Consider the following 17,756-nt stretch of genomic DNA (forward strand, 5'->3'; position numbering starts at 1 on the left):
TATCTGTCTGTTCCCAGGGTCAACCTTAGCTAAGAACAATTCTGTACTCCAGCATAATGAGACAACTTCTTTTCTGTATTTATGGGCCATTTTTACAGTGAAGTTGCAGACTACCATTTTTTGTGATTTAAAATGTTACTATTTTTCAACGAAAGATATTTTGAAAGGATTCTAAAATACCAATTGTAGGAACTTAAAAAAAAATGGAAATACACTTATTTGCTTTTGTTGCAGTTAGGTGAGGTGTTAGGCAGCAATCAGTGATTCTCCATCATCAATTGCAGATTTTGTTAACTAAACAATTAATTGTTTTGTCCATAAAATATCAAAAATTGTGGAAAATGTTTATCTCAATCTAACAGAGGCCAAAGGGACGCCTTCAGAATGCTTCCTTTGTCCAACCAGCAGTCCAAAACCCAAATCAAAATACTTGGCAACAAAATTTTTTTCAATCAGCTAATCAAATAATTGACTAATCATTGTAGCTCTTTAAGCCGTTTGGCCTAGTTTAGTATAAAAACTGGAAACAGGGAAACAGCTGGTCTTCAAATCTACCAGCCAGCATGTCTGAGGCTCAATCATTGGCATTTGATATCTCAACTGAAATGTTACATAAATGAGATACAATGCGTTAACTGGCTTTTGGGCCAAGTCAGCCATTTCCAGCCTAAAAGCTACTGACTGCTGACTGTACCTTAAAAGTGAATAAGTATATTTACCAAATAGTTAAATTATTGCTTTAATACTCTAACAATACACCTGATAACATCAAAAAGGTGTTGGTGTGTGTGAGTTGCAAACTGGCAGTGAGAGATTTTAGAAATACATGGCTGATCACACAATGAACTTCTGTTCAGTACGTGCAGTGATGCAGTTTAGCCAGGCTTTATGGCTCAGTATCCTCAAGTGTCCTCAAACCACACGGAACCTCTGGAATATATGAGTAGAGTGCAAACATAATTTAATTTAGTGAATGCATATGAAACATTGAAAATCTGTGTGAATGTGTCTGTATTCAATATCCATGTGTAACTGTGCATAAAAGCCAGCTCTAGATGTTCCCCGCGTGCCCATGAGAACAAATTTGTCTGTGACAAAGTCAAATGCCCCACCTGTTCACCATTAATATAGGTTTTACTTCTCAAACCATTTCCCACACAATCCCACATCTGTGATTCACACAACACACACATTCACCTCCACAGCCCCTCAGGCTGACATGTTTCCTTGCTAATCTGTTTGCACAACTCTGGTGTGACCACAGGCCAATTACACATCGTCACATGATGCACACACACAAGAGAGAGAACGAGGAAGAAAAATGAAAAAGGAGCCCCTCACTGAGAGCTCCTTTTTCTTAATTTCTCACCCCTCTTTTCTTCCCCATGGACCTTCTCCCCATTTTCTCTCTCAGTTCTCACTTATCCAATCCCTTCCATCTCCACCTCTCCATGTCAGTTTGTGGCTGTAATTAGAGCTGCCCATCATTTAGGCTCTCCCTAAACAACGGCACCCCTCAGAGACCACGGTCCCGCTACGACTCTCAAAGTAAATTTGATTTCTCATCTCATTTACATTCCGTAAACTCTGCCATATGTTTGATATTATATTTAAACTGTTCCAGTGGCCGCCAAGAGAGTGTATGCCTTGGGAAAGGTAGAGGAACTGTGCTGGAAAAACTGCACTGGTGAATGACAGGTGAAATTGGCTGTGATGTGAAAGAGCAGGAGGGGGAAAAACTCCAAACCAGCAGAAGAGAAGAAAAAAGATAGAAACCTCACAGCAGCATCCTTTATTTAATTTTTTTTTCATTATTGTCTTTTTTATTTTGGCACAGAGAAAACTGTCAAGTGGAGACAGTAAAAGGTTTCCTGTGTTATTGCTGCTTTTGCTCTCTTCCAGTACCACCAAATTGAACAATTTTATTTTCCTCTCCTCTCGTTCCCGTTTTGCCTGAGTGGTGTGGGGGTTACTCCGTGCTCATGCCTGTTCCTCCATTTTTCTCTCTCTCATAATCCCTTTTTATGTTTCTTTTGTTTTTTTTTCTTTTGACTCTTTCTCTCGTGGTAAGGATTGACCAGGTCACACGTCAGCAGCGGGGCAGCCAAATTTATCTTTATTTGTTATCCCTTTTATGTGCCAGATGGATAGGGATTTTCACATGGGACAATAGTGCTGATTTGTTCATTATCTTTGGATATGTCTTTAGTGTACTTTTAGTCATTGTCCTGATATAGTTAACATATTTTATAGTGCCAAAAACAAAAAATAATCTCCAATCAGCCATGTATTCGTTAAACCTCTTATCTTTTTGAAACCAAATTTGCGACAACTAATTGACTCAGGCTTGTGTCTTTTCAAGGAACTAAAGAAGTCATGTTCAACAGCATTGCAGAGGGGGGTTTGGGAGGGGGCTACTGGGGCTTTAGCCAAAGGGATGAGGTCATCCAGAGGGCAATGATGAGGGCAATCGGCTTCTTCTGTCAATCCAGCTCAGAGAAAGTTCTGGGAACTCTAATTTGAAAGGTGAAACTAAGGCCTGAATACACAAATGCCTGAAATCCCCTGTGCTACTGAGGGCACATACAGGCAAAACAAATTTATTGACCAGGGTCTGAAGGATTTTGATGAAGCATGGAGTAGCATGAGGTATATTGCCCACCCAGGTGGTCAACTGCTGTTTTGATCTATGACTTCTGAAAAAACAGCCAAATGCATGTGAATGAGTTAGAAAAATATGCATCCATACAGAGATTTCTATGTGTTTGTTGAAGACAGACTCATACATGCTGTCAAAGAATAGATCCTCTTGTTATGTGTGTATAGGGAGAACTTGAATAAACAGCACTGTGACTGGGACCAAGTCTGCGATAGGTGGGAATGAAAGTATGTGCACGCGGTAACATTTTTCAAACTGGTGATTCCACTGAGTTTGACCTGTGAAGTTCCGTGTTTGTGCTCTCACTTATCTCTGTAATCTATCCCTGCAAAACTGTTTGTGCTGGTATCAGAGCATCTGTGTCTGAATCTTGTTAATAACGCTGGAGCCTGTCTCCTGCCTCCTGCTGCTTGTCTGTCTGCCCACCCTCCTGCCTGTATATTTACCCAGTGATCCTTACGAGCTATGCCTCACCCTCTGTCTCCTCCTGCTTCACTTCTTACCTGCCTGTCTCTCTGTTGGATTGTCTGTATGCATCCTTCAGCCGAGAGGTACTCTTAGATGGAGAGTTGGACATCACTCCAACCAGTTGCGCTGAAAGGGGGGGGTGGTAGGGCTGCATAGCATGAATGACAAGATTTATGTGCTATTTAATAAAGTTTACAAATGAAGCCTTGTTCAAGAAGTTCAACCAGCAGTTTTCACGTTGGTCAGGGAGCTGGGGACCAGTTTCAGGGCCCAGTCATGCACATTCAGTGGCACACTCACTGGAGTTTCCAAGGTAAGGTAGCTGTATTTTTGAACAAGCATGAAAATAGTTTTACAAGGCCAAGCAGGAATGTCAACTCCTTCCTGACAAAGGCAAAGTGTAACGTAGCTCTGACTCACCTGCTCCACACTTGTGCCTGAGAGAGGTTAATGAAAATTTAATTTGGGTCACCTATGCCTTTAGCTGAAGGCGTTCAGATGCTGGAAATACTTATCAAGGGTGCACAGTACTGCAGAGCATGGCATAAACAAAAAAAATAAAAATAAATCATTGTTTATTGTTGTTCTTCTCAGCTCTCCAGTTTGACATTTGGAGAGTTAAGCTAACACCATCTTGACTCAACTCAATTAGTGCTACTCAGAAGATGATTTAAGCAGGAATAACCTACATTTGTCCCAAATCAGCACTGTGTATATGAGATTATAGTAGGATCAGAGTGTGTTTTTATGCAGGACAGATGCTTGACTGTGTGAATGTGTAGCACACACGTCTTGCCAAAAAAGTGACGTACAATTTCCCCACATGTCTGACTGGACAAAATAAGCATAAAAGTCACAACTGAAACATTATTATTTGACTTGCAGGACAATGCAAGTAAATGATGTGAAAGTGGAAATGAGCATGAACGTGAGGGATTGGGGTGGGGGGGCATGGGAATGTGAGAGGGGCAGCGAGTGTAAGTAGAACTGAAGTGCTCCACTGGGTTGTGTATAATGGGGACAGGGCAGAGGGGGCAGAGAAGACGCATGGGTCACATTAAAACCGGGTTCACTGAGAGGGCTCCCCTAATGCTACCTAATCCCCGACAAGCCTGGCTCATACGACACGCACACATGTACGCAGTTGTTCTCTTCTGGCACCTATTTATGACTGTTGGCCGGTGGTGTATGAGAGGTGTGCTAGTATGTGTGGCTGATGTCACAGGCAGGCTGGGACACTGAGTTCATCTCAGAACACCAAGCATCCGACATGGAAAGTTGCATGCCACAGCGGACGGGGAATCTATTTTTCCATGTTCCTCCCACTGGGAGATATTGATACGGCACATTGTCTGCTTACGTGTCGGCTGCTATTCTTTTGCTCTTTGTATTTGTTAGAACTAATATACAAAAGTTTAATGGATTTGGTTCCTCAGTGATTTAAAATATAGATGGTGTGGAAAGAAGGACGGATAGATAGAGAGACTCAAGATTACACACTCATAAACCATCAAAGCAGCACCTTTGCAAGCAGACATATTCTAATTATTCAGATAATGTTAACAACAAAGTCGTTTCAGCAAATGCCCAAAAGTAAATGTTTAAATTCGCTTTCATTCCATTTTTAAAATCAAGTGAAAAAGCCCCCTAGGGTACATGGGAATTATGGCAGTCGTCCATCAGGGGCAAAGAGGATGATCTAGAGTCACAAAATCTGCAGAGGTAGGAGGTCAGGGTAGTTGAGCGGCTCAACAAAACATTGGACTTTGACACAGGAGTCCCCTGTTCACTTCCTGTTACTGGTTAACATTTAAGGACTTGGGATATTTCAAAATAGATAGTATATTAAGATTAAACTCCACCTGCATAAAGTACTCCTCTGAACATCTGATACAAAGACTATCTATTTGAAAAGTGCTTTCCATGTATTAACAAAACTGTGGGGCTGCCTATAAGCCACATCACAAAATCTTAAGTGATAAAAATATATCATCTTAAGAATGTGAATATAAGTGATAGCATACAGGGATCTCATAGCAGGTACATACATTGATCCTTGGTAACCTGATTAAACAAAGATTGTAAAACAACAACGTCTCAAAAGACAACAACATTCCAGAGGGGCTAAGTGAGTCTCTGAGGAAATCAGTCGGTCACATTCCTGTCTGTGATCAATCAGCCTCTGGCCCAGACAACCTGAGATTAACCTCACCCTTCCTGGAAACTACCTGCCCTTGCCGTAGAAAACAACCTCCCACTCAGTGCAATTTACTGCAGTTTCCCTTGTTGTTGTATGAGCAAATATGTAATACTGAAATATAATGTGTGTGTGTGTATGTGTTTGTGTGTGTCACTGAGACTACCAGCCTGCAGGAAAACATGCTCAAACCACTATTCACTTTACTGCAATTTCCACAGTTAGGATGACAAAATAATTATACAGAAACAGAGTACAGTTTAAGTGTGTGTGTGTCAGTGTTTGTGCGCCCGTGTAGGCGTGTGCTGAGCAGCTACGGTCCTCATTTGAAGGAAAGATGACGATGAAGATGATGTGAGGCCGTTAACAATTGAAGCAGAAAGGAACGCTCATTTCCTCCACCATAGGGAGAATGTGGGCGAAGGACGGAGGGAAGGATTTGGCACATTGAACACTGAAGTATGGAAGAGCACTCTGACCTGCCATGCTTAGCTCACTGCCTCAGCAGCACTCAGCTCTGTGACAATGTGGTGGAGTCATTACTGCAGGTCTCTCAGGTACAGCGAGGAGCGATGTGACCTCCGCTGGCTTCACTGAATGGAGGCAATGCAGCAGGTTTACAGAGGAGCACAGATATTAAAGTGAAGTTAATATTTCGCTGTCGACTAATCAAATACTGAATACAGAAAAAAAAAATTGCTGGGAAGCGTGTTTTACTTCTACTTAAGTATCCACTTTCAAATTTAGTTTCTTAAATTAGTGAACAAAGTTATCATGATATCAGTGATGACTTGAGTTTTCCAGTTAAAGAAAATTGTTGCACTTTCTTTAAATGGATCATTTCTTGTTGCCAGACTGTACCTGATTCCCGTCAGCTCTTGTCTGAAGTTTTCTTTTTACTTTTACCTCTCATTTTCTCTCACAAAACATGAATCCAGTAAAAGAAATGATCATTTTTTCAGTTGTCACGTGCACAGTGTCCCTGTTTTCTCGGCGTCCATATTGAGCCTCTCTACTTCCTTCCATCTCTCTGTCAGCCTGCAGTGTTCTGGCCAGCACATAATTGTCTAAGTGCTTCTGGATGGCAGCGGGCTATTTGGTCATTAAGGGGCCTATTAAGTCATTAGTGCAACAGTGGGACTGCCGTCTGCCTGCCGACAGGACCAGATGATCAGTCTGATACGTGTTGCCTTGCAGTTTTCCACATATTTGCACAGGTAATTATAGCTTAGATGTGAAACACCCTCAGATGTCACGCTTAAAGAGGGGATACACATCACCAGCACACTTTGAAGATAATCTTCTCCTCCCCTTCTCCTCCCTCTCTTCCTCCACCTCTTTTTCCACTGGGGTCTTGTGCAGATGAGCAACGGGTTAGCGACGGGACAACCAGAGCCTCGGGACATGTCAGAGACAAAGACAAGGAGTGAGAAGAAGGGAACGGAGATCCAAAATAAGTGAGGAGGTCAGAGAAGAGAAGAGCAGAGTGCAGGCAAAGTATTGCTTTTTCCATCTGTCAGCCTCTGCAGCCAGCACATCTTTTCAAACCCAAACTTGTCACACACCTGTCATGGAATGTAAATATTTGGATATGGGTAAGGTTGGATGTTACTTAATTCCCATCTTTAAAGATGTCCTGTTTAGGTGAACACAATCCAAAGAACACAATGGAAAGTATTCTGCATGATTTGATATGACGCATGAGGATCTTATTTCGATTTCAGTAACGTTTTACTCTTAGCTGGGCTAAGAACTAAGCTCACACTATTTTTTTTCACTGCTTACCATAAATGCTCATCAAGTAACTGCCACACACAGCCAGAAACCTCTGCGTCCATATGGAGAAAGACATTCTCCCTGGATGTGTGCCGTATTTTACTTTTACTGTTCTTAAATTATTTTCGAATCACTGATCTGTATCCTTGGGCCATATACTTTATGAGGCCCAATCTGAACTGGAAAACCAAACACAAACACAAATCAAATTGAATATCATATAAAGTAATAGTGGCTTATGGGAAATACAGACGGTGTGGGTCTAAACACATTTAAGGGGAATGCCTCTGGCCCAGACCAAAGTTTCATTTTATGGCCACTGTGTGTAAATATGGTGGTTGCTATCCTAGGGCCATGCGCATTTCATTATATATTTTCATGCGTATACTGGAAAAAATAAATGTCATCATATTTCATACTACTTTACCATGAAGAAGTGCATTGTTGTGATATTTTAGCCACATCTCCAGGCCTTTAAGTGCCCCACTGTGACCACAGCATGCGTGAATCTGCACTGTCAGCACAGCATAAAGCCTCAGCCTGACGTCTTCTCTAGCAGAGGGATGGTACAGGAGCTTCACTGATTGAAATAGACATGTCAGATTGTCACCGAGGCTGTAAACAGAGCTGACCAGGAGGAGGTTGCCCTCCTGCTGAGATGAAACCGGATTCTGTCACCTACCACCCATCTATCCCTTAAAGCCTTCACCAGCTCCCTCTCCAGCCCTGAGGTGACAACATAGGGGTGGATCAACAGCCATCTCTCTCTCGCTCTCTCTCTCTCTCTCTCGCTCTCTCTCTCTCACACTATTTCTCACTCACACACACACACAAACATAGTTGCACAAGTCATAGTACAAAATAGCCTGAGCTGATGGAAAGTCAGTCTGGTCAGAGGTTGGGCCAGGTACTCTATCAGATTGGGTGCTGCCTGCCTGCCTGCTCAGAAGTGCCCAGACTGACCCCACCAGACTGCCAGTCTCCTTACCGCTCTGCTGCTCCACCGCTCAACGACCACCTCCTGCCATGACCCTTGACCCCTGTCCAGGAGAGAGGCGCCACCGATATGTTGTAATTTCTCTCCGACATGGGCCAGTGGCCTCGGCTGCAATGCGACCCAGGGAAAATAAATACGGGTGTTTATTTGGTGGAAGTGTGAGAGGCCTGCAGACTGGAGCCGCCCTCAAGTTTCCCAAAAGCAGCTTTGCTCTAGAGCCATTTTTGTTCCTCATCATAACTCCAATAACATACAGTTTCTATTTGAAAATAAACCATTGTGGTTTGGCACTGTGCACCATCAACACACTGTACTGTCATGATGCCGAGAGTGTTTACCCACTCAATTGCTGTTTCTCAATTTTTGCAAAAGCATCTTGCATTATTTATATAGACAACAGATATGTCTGAGCGTATAGTACCTGATAAATCTTCATGATAATTCACTGATCCACCCTTGAGGGAAGAGCCTATATGAAGATGCCTCCCGGAGTTGGGATTGTGCAGCTTGGACGGCTCAGAGGAGCCGACAACGTTTTCTCCAGCCGTTCCTTCTCTGTGCTCAAAGTATTCACAAAGACTCTGGTGCTGGCCTACCCGCCCAGCTGTCAACCTACATTGGCCTCCAAATAACTGGAGAAGAACCATGACCCGCCTTTGTTTCCACAACCTCTAAACCGCCTCTCACAGAGACATCCACACCTCTCTGTGATCTACAACCGATATCACAGCTAAAAAACAGAAGATTGCTGCATTGCAACACCCGCTCCACCTCCTCCTATCCCAGAGATGTAGCTCTTTTCGTCCAAGAATGATTTCCTCTGAAGTGACTGGCGCCTGAAGACCGCCGATCTACCAGTACTACTGCATATACTACCTATGGTGTGACATATGATGGATCACCGGTGTTCACGTTCCTAAGAGCCTCTTGGTGAAGTCCAAGTTACAGGATATTGTAAGCAACTACTTTTATTGGGAACAAATAACATGTGGGCCATCAGGGTTTGGAACCTTTCCCAAATGAGAACTCCCTTTTAGCATCACTCATGTTTCAGATTAGGGCTAGCGGTGAGACGATGCACATCAGTCTCCTCGCATTTTCAGCCCCGTCGCTGCCTTTGCACTTTTTCTATCCCCCAGTCAGTTTATACTTCTGCCTTTGTCTCTGTGTGTCTCTTTCTTCTGACTCCCACCCGCGCATTTTCTCCATCCTTCTGATCTCATCTTTGTTACAGTCAAGCGTAGAGGGAATCAATCAACCATAGTGTTCAGATTAAATCACAAATTATTATAATTGAGAATAATGGTTTCCATGTCAGTTTCAGTTCAGTTCTGAATTGTTCTCATACATATCTGGAAAAGAGTGAGTTGGAAGCTCAGAAGTCCAACAGTGCTTGTGCTCTGGTGGGGTGAAATTCAAGTTATCCATGATCTAACTTTGACTGAATTTTCATGGCAATAAAACTCTTATCTGAATTCGAACACCTGTCTTGTAAAAATGTTACCACGGCTTGTAAATTCAGTGCACTCTGCCTATCCTTTTCTCTGAAGAACAATAGACTGTGCTTATTAAAGACGAATAGAGGTTCTCAGGAAGCATAAATACTGCCTTCTAAAGTTGGGTATTGCACTGCTTCTCAACCCTGTTAGGACATAATTTAAAACAGTGTTGTTTTTAGGGGCAACTGCTGTGCCTGCTACACTAAATACAAATCAGCTTTAGGGATGAATAAACGGAGACAGCTTCATGGGTGAGATAACAAGGAAATAACACGTCTACAGACATAGCAAACTACACAAAGACTAACGTAGCACTTCTCCTCTTCATTACCGAGAAGCACTGTGTGCTTTGCTGGGCTTATTTCTAGGGGCAGTAAAGCTCCCAGGCATGTGCAAGGCATGGAGTGCAATTTTGACAGCGTAGTTAGGAGGTGCTGATGAAAGAGGAGAGCCCACTGCCTCTCAAATTAGCCCTCCGACCTGTCACATGGAGGCGTGGGCCCTCACAGATTCTGTTGCACTGCACTGCCAATGTACATGTATGGAGCTTTTGCGTGCTTACAGCTTGCCTTTGTGTGTGGTGTGCCATGCACGCAAAGCAAATTTGTTTGCTGAGTACTGAATGGCTACACATGCAGAAATGTTTTTCCTTCTTAACGTAGATCAAAGGTTGTATTAGAACAGAGCATCTTCCTTGTGCTGTCTTAGCCCATCACAGTTTTTGTGGGACCTCCCATAGTTTAAAAATTGACTCCAGCCTCCAACTGACTAATTATTTTAAGAGATACATGTTCCATCCATTTCTTTATAATTCGTCAAGAAATAAAGATGGATGTGCTCCCATGTTTTGCTCATCAACTAATTAGGTTGTTTCGTTCATCTTCCAGTCTCCGATTACAGTGTGAGCTCTGCAGCACCACAGAAAGCCAGACAGACAGTCTGCATTAATGAAAGAGAGAGCTCTCCGCTCTTCTCACCTTCTCTAATCTGTTCAGCATGTGCATTGCTCAGCCTGACACCCTTTCTGCAGATTCAGCTGATGAGTGTGTTTACTTAGTGAGGTGGAGGGACATCCATAACCGTAAAACTGTCTCCAGCATAAAGGTTTTAATCGTTTTTTTTTTTCCTCATATTGTCTTTTCTCACATTCGCTGATTGTTCCTCTCAGAGAGGGTACAACAACCAGAATCTGTGCACACACACTTAACCTTTACTGCCGATTATGGAGCCCAGTCTTTTTGTCTGCAGAGTAACCTCACCAGCTGAATGACACACATTACACAATCCTACATCTACTCCTGCCCCCTCTAGGCCTGGCTTGTCCTCGAAATTTCTCAAGCTAATCCACCTAGGTACACAGGTAATCAAAGGTGGGAGTACACAGGTGCAGGTGGGAGAAAATAAATGTGTTCCTCCCTCCTCTTACCTGAGAGAAGTTGAGCCCATTGAGGGGGTGACACTGCTCCTCCACCCGCTCCACTGCCCCTGTCGTCTTCCCCATCCTCTCTGCCTCTTGAGCCAAGAACAGGTCCAGCACAGGCGTCCCTCTGGACCTCACGTCCCACTCGGTTAATGAGTTGACCATCAGCATCACCCACACTGGCCTTTTCCTCTCCCAGTTTCCCGCAATGGCATTGAATAGGTAGTCAGCATACAGGCCGCGGCCACGTTGGTCAGCAGTCATCCAGTAAGGCATCATGTGTTTGACGTAGTCCAGGTGGCGTTTGAGACGCCGGTACAAGTCTCGAGGTAGCAGGGTTTGCAGGTTTTCCCCGTGGGGCAGCAGCTGGCAGCTGGTCAGCTTGGAGATCGTCAAAGGGTCGGTCAGGTCCAGCTCAAAGAAAATGTTGTGGCTGTTGTGAAAAGCCTGCTTGGACCTGTCAGGGATGAAGTCCCAGACTCGAGTATAGGGCACGTGGATGGTACCAAACAGGTAAGACGGTGGGTGAGGAGGCCCTCGCTTTATTCTCCACAGGAAAGAGTTCATATCACTTTGCTGTCAAAGAGGCAGAGGAAGGAGGGAAGCAAAGAAAATAAGATGATGAGGTAAAGATTTTGAGAGCAAAAGGAAACAAAAATACCAGAACCATCATGTTAGGGAATTTCAACTTGCCTTACAACTAGAGTTGACACTTTTTTTCCTCTGTTGTGGTTTACTGGCTCATAGGCTTGAGTCATGTAGTTAAAGATTGAAATACCATTTTGAAATGACAGCAGGGGAAGCATGAAGTCTTGTCAGCTCGGGGCTGCGCTGCAAGGTCTTGCTGTTGTGGTGCAGGCAGCGGGTTTATAGAGGGGCCTTCTGGGCTGTAAACAGACCCCCGTGTATTGTTGAGGTGCATACCTCGGTTGCCAAAGCCTCTTTCTGCCTGGGAAGCATTTTGAAGGCTGCAGTGCAAATATACTGTGCTGGAGCTCATAAAAGCCGAAAGCTGAAAGAAACCTGCTCTCCGTTCTGACCCCACTGTGATACTTTTGTTTGTGATTTTTTTTACACAGGCAGGGAGATCTGGTGCTGACAGCCTTAAGTACAAACACTGTTTTTGTCCTCTATGGTTTATATTACAGGAAGTGTTTGTCTACTGTGGTTATCTTTAAAGAAAACAATGTCACGATGGAAATTAAATAATCACAGCCATTCTAAACGGGCATAAGGCCGTGTTGAATTTAAAATATGTTTCTTGTTAAGAGCTCTGCAGATGTGCTGTGCATGTGCTTTGACTTTGATGTTGGTATTTTTGAATATGAAAAAAAAGAAGTAGCTTATATAAACAATATCAAACCTCTGGCTGCTGAGACACAGTTTAATCAGACATTTAAGGGATGAAACCCATTACAGTAAAATAAAGTTATTCTTAGAAAATGTTTACTTCTACAATTTAATCAAGGTTTCCTTCAGCTGCGTTCCAGCTATATTGCGCGTTGCCAATTGCACGCCCTTTGTCACATAAAACTTTTCAAATGACTTCCAAAAACGAGTGCAGCCGTCCTGTGGGATGTTCTGTTATCATCACAATAAACTGCAACGATTTCTGGCGCAATCTTTTTCTTTCTCTGACGAAATATATCTCAAGTGCTACATTTAATTTAAGTTTCTCCTCTGCAGTTTGCTTCTAGGTTTCTAACTCGATTTTCACCCTGGCAGAGAGCAGCCGACACTGCAGCCTGACGGGAAAGCTTTGGACCGCATTAGATGCATTAGTGCGTTCTCCATCACATTTTTGAGACACGGAAAGTGAGCCTTTCTGCATGTGCAGCATTTTGTCGTTTGTTTGCTAGACGCTGAGCGCTTAGGCCTACCCCATAAATGAAGACTTTTTCGACATGGAAAGTGTGGTCGCGTCCTGAGGAGAGGCGAAATCCCCTCTGCTGAAGCTGCGTGGATTTCTTTTTTCTGGAGAGCCTTGACGCGCACGGCTCCGTTTTATGGGGTAATTACTCTTAACAGAAAACAGAGACCACTGTACTGACGCATTACAAATCACATGAAGCGAAGGACCACTAAGTCTTCAGTGATCGCCGACTAACAGATTCATTATCCACATACAGGACATAATGCACGAATGAAACAAAAGCCTATGATCTCTTAACGACTCCCTAATGAGCCAAGTGTTATAGGCTATTTATGAACGTGTCTGTTGCTGAGGTCATATGTTTTTTTCCAGAAGGGAAGCCTGTTGGATGCTTAATTTTTTAAAAACCTTTTTTTCCCCCCCTTCATGTCGAGGATGCATTGTGCTCAGTGAGGCGTCAGGGTCACACACACACACACACACACACACACACACATCAGATGGAGTGCGGCTGGCTGCTCTGCACTTCTGCACCTCCTCACGGTAAGACCCAAAGCCACATCCATAATTTTACCAATATGCCCGATATGCGTTTTAATAAGCCGCGTGTGGCGCTGAAACAGGATCACGTCTGAAAGGTCAAGGAAACTTTTTCCAAATGAAGTCAAGTCACCCGCTGGGTGTTCCCCACTTGCGTTTGTCACATAAACAGACATAAAGCTGGCGAGATGTGCAGTTTCTGTTGGTGACTGTTTTCATTTATTACCAAGGCCCGGAGCTCTTATTGGAAGTTAATTTATGAGTGAGTTCAGAAATACTTGAACTTAACATGTGTGAAGACAAGGCACAGTGTTTAATCACTGTAGCCACTGTAGTTAATATTAATCAGATACATAATAATATGAATAATAATTATTATTATTATTATTAATATTGTTATCATAGACAGTAGTTTAAGTAACAAAGCGAATCCTTAACATTCAATTTCAATTTGTGCATTCATAATTTCACCCCATCTTTACTTCTTACACATTAGTTTTATTAGTTAAAATATACAGAAGTTTAAAAGGTCGTAACCGTTCACCTCATTACGGAGCACAGTTATTATATATTACAGACTACAATAAAATAAATACTAGAAAATGCTGTAAATTAATAAAGTTTTCGTTTAGTTTCCTCCTACTAGAAGTTGTCAACAAAAATCAGTTTAGGATCATCAAGTGTCACCATCTCAGCTAATCATTCTAATCAATCAAATGTGTCACACAGGGTAAATTCTTATCATATGCGGGTTCGACTGCGCGTCTGTCCCGGGAGAAATAGGGATGTCCTTGTCTTGAGGCAGTACCTCAACACGACTCACCGACTTTGGTGCGTCGCACTGCTTCGGTCTATCCGGTCGGTGAGCACCCCAGGGTGCCACAGTGTGCAGGAGAGCGCTCAGGAACACCCAGCTGAAGCCCGACAGACCGACCATCGTGTAGAGGTGACAGGACGCTTCTGGCAGTCTGTTCTCGGAGACTTTTAAGTCTCTCTTGTGTGCTCTCTTCTGTCTATCCTGTCCCCCGTCTCTTTTTGGAAATAAAAAAAAAACGTTACCGGTGGCCTCTTGGCTCACATCTGCCGCTCGGTTGGAGGATCATTCCGCTTGTTCGCCATTCCCGTCGCTCTCCGCGGCTGAATTTACTTTGTTTCAGTGTGAAAGTTTCCTCCTGTCTCCTTTCATTCGGTGCAGTCCTGAAGCAGGGGGTGAAAACTCTTTGGAGAGTTTCAGCGGTGCGCTCCGAAAGTTTGGAGCGTCTTGACTGGGAGAGAGGGAGGTGGGACGATTTGAGTAGCCCCCCTACCCCACCTCAGCACACACACACACACACACACACACACACACACACACACACACACACCCCTGCTTCTTTTAAAAGGAGGGAGCGCAGGTTCAGAGAGGGATGGCAGGTTTCAGGAGCGGTGCATGAATGTTCTTGAAACATCCTGTAGTGTGAGTTTGGACATCACTATAAGGCAGCATTTAATAAAATATGCCGGATGTCTGCCTGCTTAAAAGTTTACATGGTGGCTTAGCATTTGGTATCATGTGTATCGGTTTTAATTTTAAATGGTTTTAATTAAATTGATCAAGATCAAGATGTTTAGAGCTTTCAGCCTTGTCTTACAGTCATCCTCTGCAGATGGAAGACCTGATTTGTAGTCAAAAACCATATTTCCATGCATCAGTCTCACCATATGTGATCCCCCCCCCCCCCCCCCCCCCCGAACTGTTCAGTATAATTGGGTTTCTGTAGCTCTTGAAAGAAAACTGCAACACCAGGTGGCATGCAGAGTTTTGTTTTGCTTGGTTTTCAACACTGTCATTTCAAAGAAGTAAATGAACACTATTTCATATGTTGTCATGTGCTTCCTTCTCAGGAGGATTACATTTGTCTCTGTCCCTCTGTTTGACATCCCTGCAGCACTACATTTGTATGGGGGTCTTGTTGCAGCAGAGCACTTCAGACCCTATGTCCATGATTAATGGTCACAAATAAACAGGTCCAAGTAAAGACAACTATGAGAAGAGTTTTATTTATTTTCGGTCCCCCTCTCTTCTTAAGATGTGTTAGTCACGATGGGGGGCAGGCGGATCTGAAATAAGCGCTCATGTTGAGAGAAAGTGGCCCCTCTCTGTGCAGGCCACAGTGTCAACGCTTCACTTCTCCGCTATGACCTCAGTTATTGTCCAAGTGGCAGACAGTGTGACAGAGTCAAGTAGTGGGAAATTTATCATGGAGACCCCTCAAACAAGTGGCACCAGGCCCCTCCCTGCAAACCAGTGGCAGACAGACCTTGGACAAGCAACTCTTTGTCCTCTGCCATGTTCTCCCCTCCTCTCCACTCCTCTTCTCAGCACTCTGCGCTCACTTCTGTTAGTGAGCGGCTTTGTTAGCGATTGACTGTCCCTGTGCGCTCGTTGTATTTTCCATTCAGATGAGGCAGGTTGGGTGTTTCTGCTGAATGTCTTTGATCAGCTTGTCTTTTAACACAGTCTCACGTTGTAAAACTGTGACACTATTGCCCTTTGACCTTCTGACTTCTTTTATTGGGTACCATTCATATAGCTTCTAGTATCTGAAAGACTGAAAAGCCAATATTTCTTTGTTTTATGCAGCTGCACGTTGTCCTATTTTAACACAGCCTCAGATGGCTTTAGATTCATGAAGGCAGCACATAAAGGAATAAAACAATAGATTAATGTTGATCTAATCTAATCTTTTTATCCCTGCTACTTTGTGTCTCCCCTTTGGTCTGAGACAGGTGTGGGATTTCAGTTATCGTTTTCATTTGCTCTAATATGTCCACCTGTGGACTCAGGTACTCGCTTTAACCACACCTTGCGGAGGGTTTCTCTTTGAAGGAGCTTTTCACATTCTTGGCCGGTTAGAAGAGGGCTTATGAGCGGCTGGCTGCAGGAGATTCCTGGATGGGGGCCAGCACTTACAGCGTAGCGCACATATAGCCAGGGACGAAAGAAGACTTTAAAGTTAATGTTCTGTTTGCAGACTGGAGAAACGCTCACTTACCAAACGCACATCTGGGGAGGCATTAGAGAAAGAAAGAGAGGTGGGCAGGTTTTAAATTGTGAAACAAAGCATATCTGCAATGGAATACTGAAGCTTTCACTTTCATTGACTTAGCACATTTTTCTTGAATATGTCCATTATTCAGTGTGTACCCCTTATGGACAGATAGAGAAAATCCCAGAGGGAGGTGGGGAGAAGGAAAAGAAACAGTGAAAAGACATTGTTAACGTTTGTGGCCCTGCAGCTCTAAGGATCCTGTGTCTACTTGTCCTTGTGGCTCCGCGGCTGCCTGTCGGTCTGATGTTGTACAGAAGTCCCACCACAAAACCCCAGCATTAACTCATTGCCTCTGCTTCGGCATCATTACTCGTCTATCAGTATGTAATGATAGAGGTACTACTTCTATTACAACTACTGCCACTGCTACTGCACCACATGAAAAGGAAATATGAACGATTACAGAGAAGCAGTGACTGAAGTTGTGTTGTGTGTGCAAAGTATTTTGTTTATTATGCACACAGGGACCCCTAGTGGTCGCAGAATTGAGCTGATGCATAGTGTGGACAAAGGGAAGGACACAGAGAGATGATTGACCAGAGGGCAGAAAGATACTGCTTCAAAGAAAATGTGAGGATGATTGATATGAAGGAGTGGCTCATTCATAGCTTTAGGCAGCCATACTTTAGACAGACACTCACTGTCTGACTTTCTGCAAAGACCACACTGAACACTCCCTCTCTCTGCCTGTTGTCTCTGCTCAGCTGGACTATACACACACACACACACACACACACACACACACACGGGCGCACGCACACACACACTGCCTGACTATCCCCACCCGTCTCTTGCTCGGTCTCCAATATCCTCTGTCCCGCTTTGAAGATGTCGAGGAATAATATTGACTGAGTCTCTGGTGAAATGTTATTGTGGTTTCCTTTTCTGGACATCCTGGGGTATAGGTGGGTAAAAGGACAGGGTAGGAGTTGGTAGAAAGGGAGAAGGGTGGTGTTAGGGGGTGGAATATGTCAATGAATGTTCGAAGGGGCTTCAAATTGACAATCTGTTTAAGCCTACTCACATAAGACAGAGATAAGTGGGAGGAAAGGGACCAAAATCTGAATCTCTTCAGCACATGTTTGGTTTGGGCCTGAGACTTTGACCCAGCTCTTGCAGAAAAAGTACACATTGACTTAGATAACATTCAGCCACAACAGGTCTGCATTAAGTTCTTTTCTCCGTATTCTCAACAGTGACGTCCCCTGTGGCGTGTCGACACATGCAGCGGATGG

General features: G+C 43.7%; 1 protein-coding gene across 1 annotated transcript in view; it reads right to left on the reverse strand.

The window, feature by feature from the left end:
* Nucleotides 1-14,693, reverse strand: part of trabd2b (TraB domain containing 2B) — a 59,804-nt gene extending 45,111 nt beyond the window's left edge. The window contains exons 1-2 of the mRNA XM_046391900.1: nucleotides 14,253-14,693; nucleotides 11,023-11,592 (exon numbers count right to left, since the gene is read on the reverse strand). Coding sequence (XP_046247856.1) covers nucleotides 11,023-11,592; nucleotides 14,253-14,366 — 684 coding nt within the window. The 5' untranslated portion in view covers nucleotides 14,367-14,693. The remainder of the gene's footprint in view (nucleotides 1-11,022; nucleotides 11,593-14,252) is intronic.
* Between the last annotated feature and the right edge of the window lie 3,063 nt (nucleotides 14,694-17,756).

The sequence above is a fragment of the Scatophagus argus genome, chromosome 6 (genome assembly GCF_020382885.2).
Source record: "Scatophagus argus isolate fScaArg1 chromosome 6, fScaArg1.pri, whole genome shotgun sequence".
NCBI lineage: Eukaryota > Metazoa > Chordata > Actinopteri > Scatophagidae > Scatophagus > Scatophagus argus.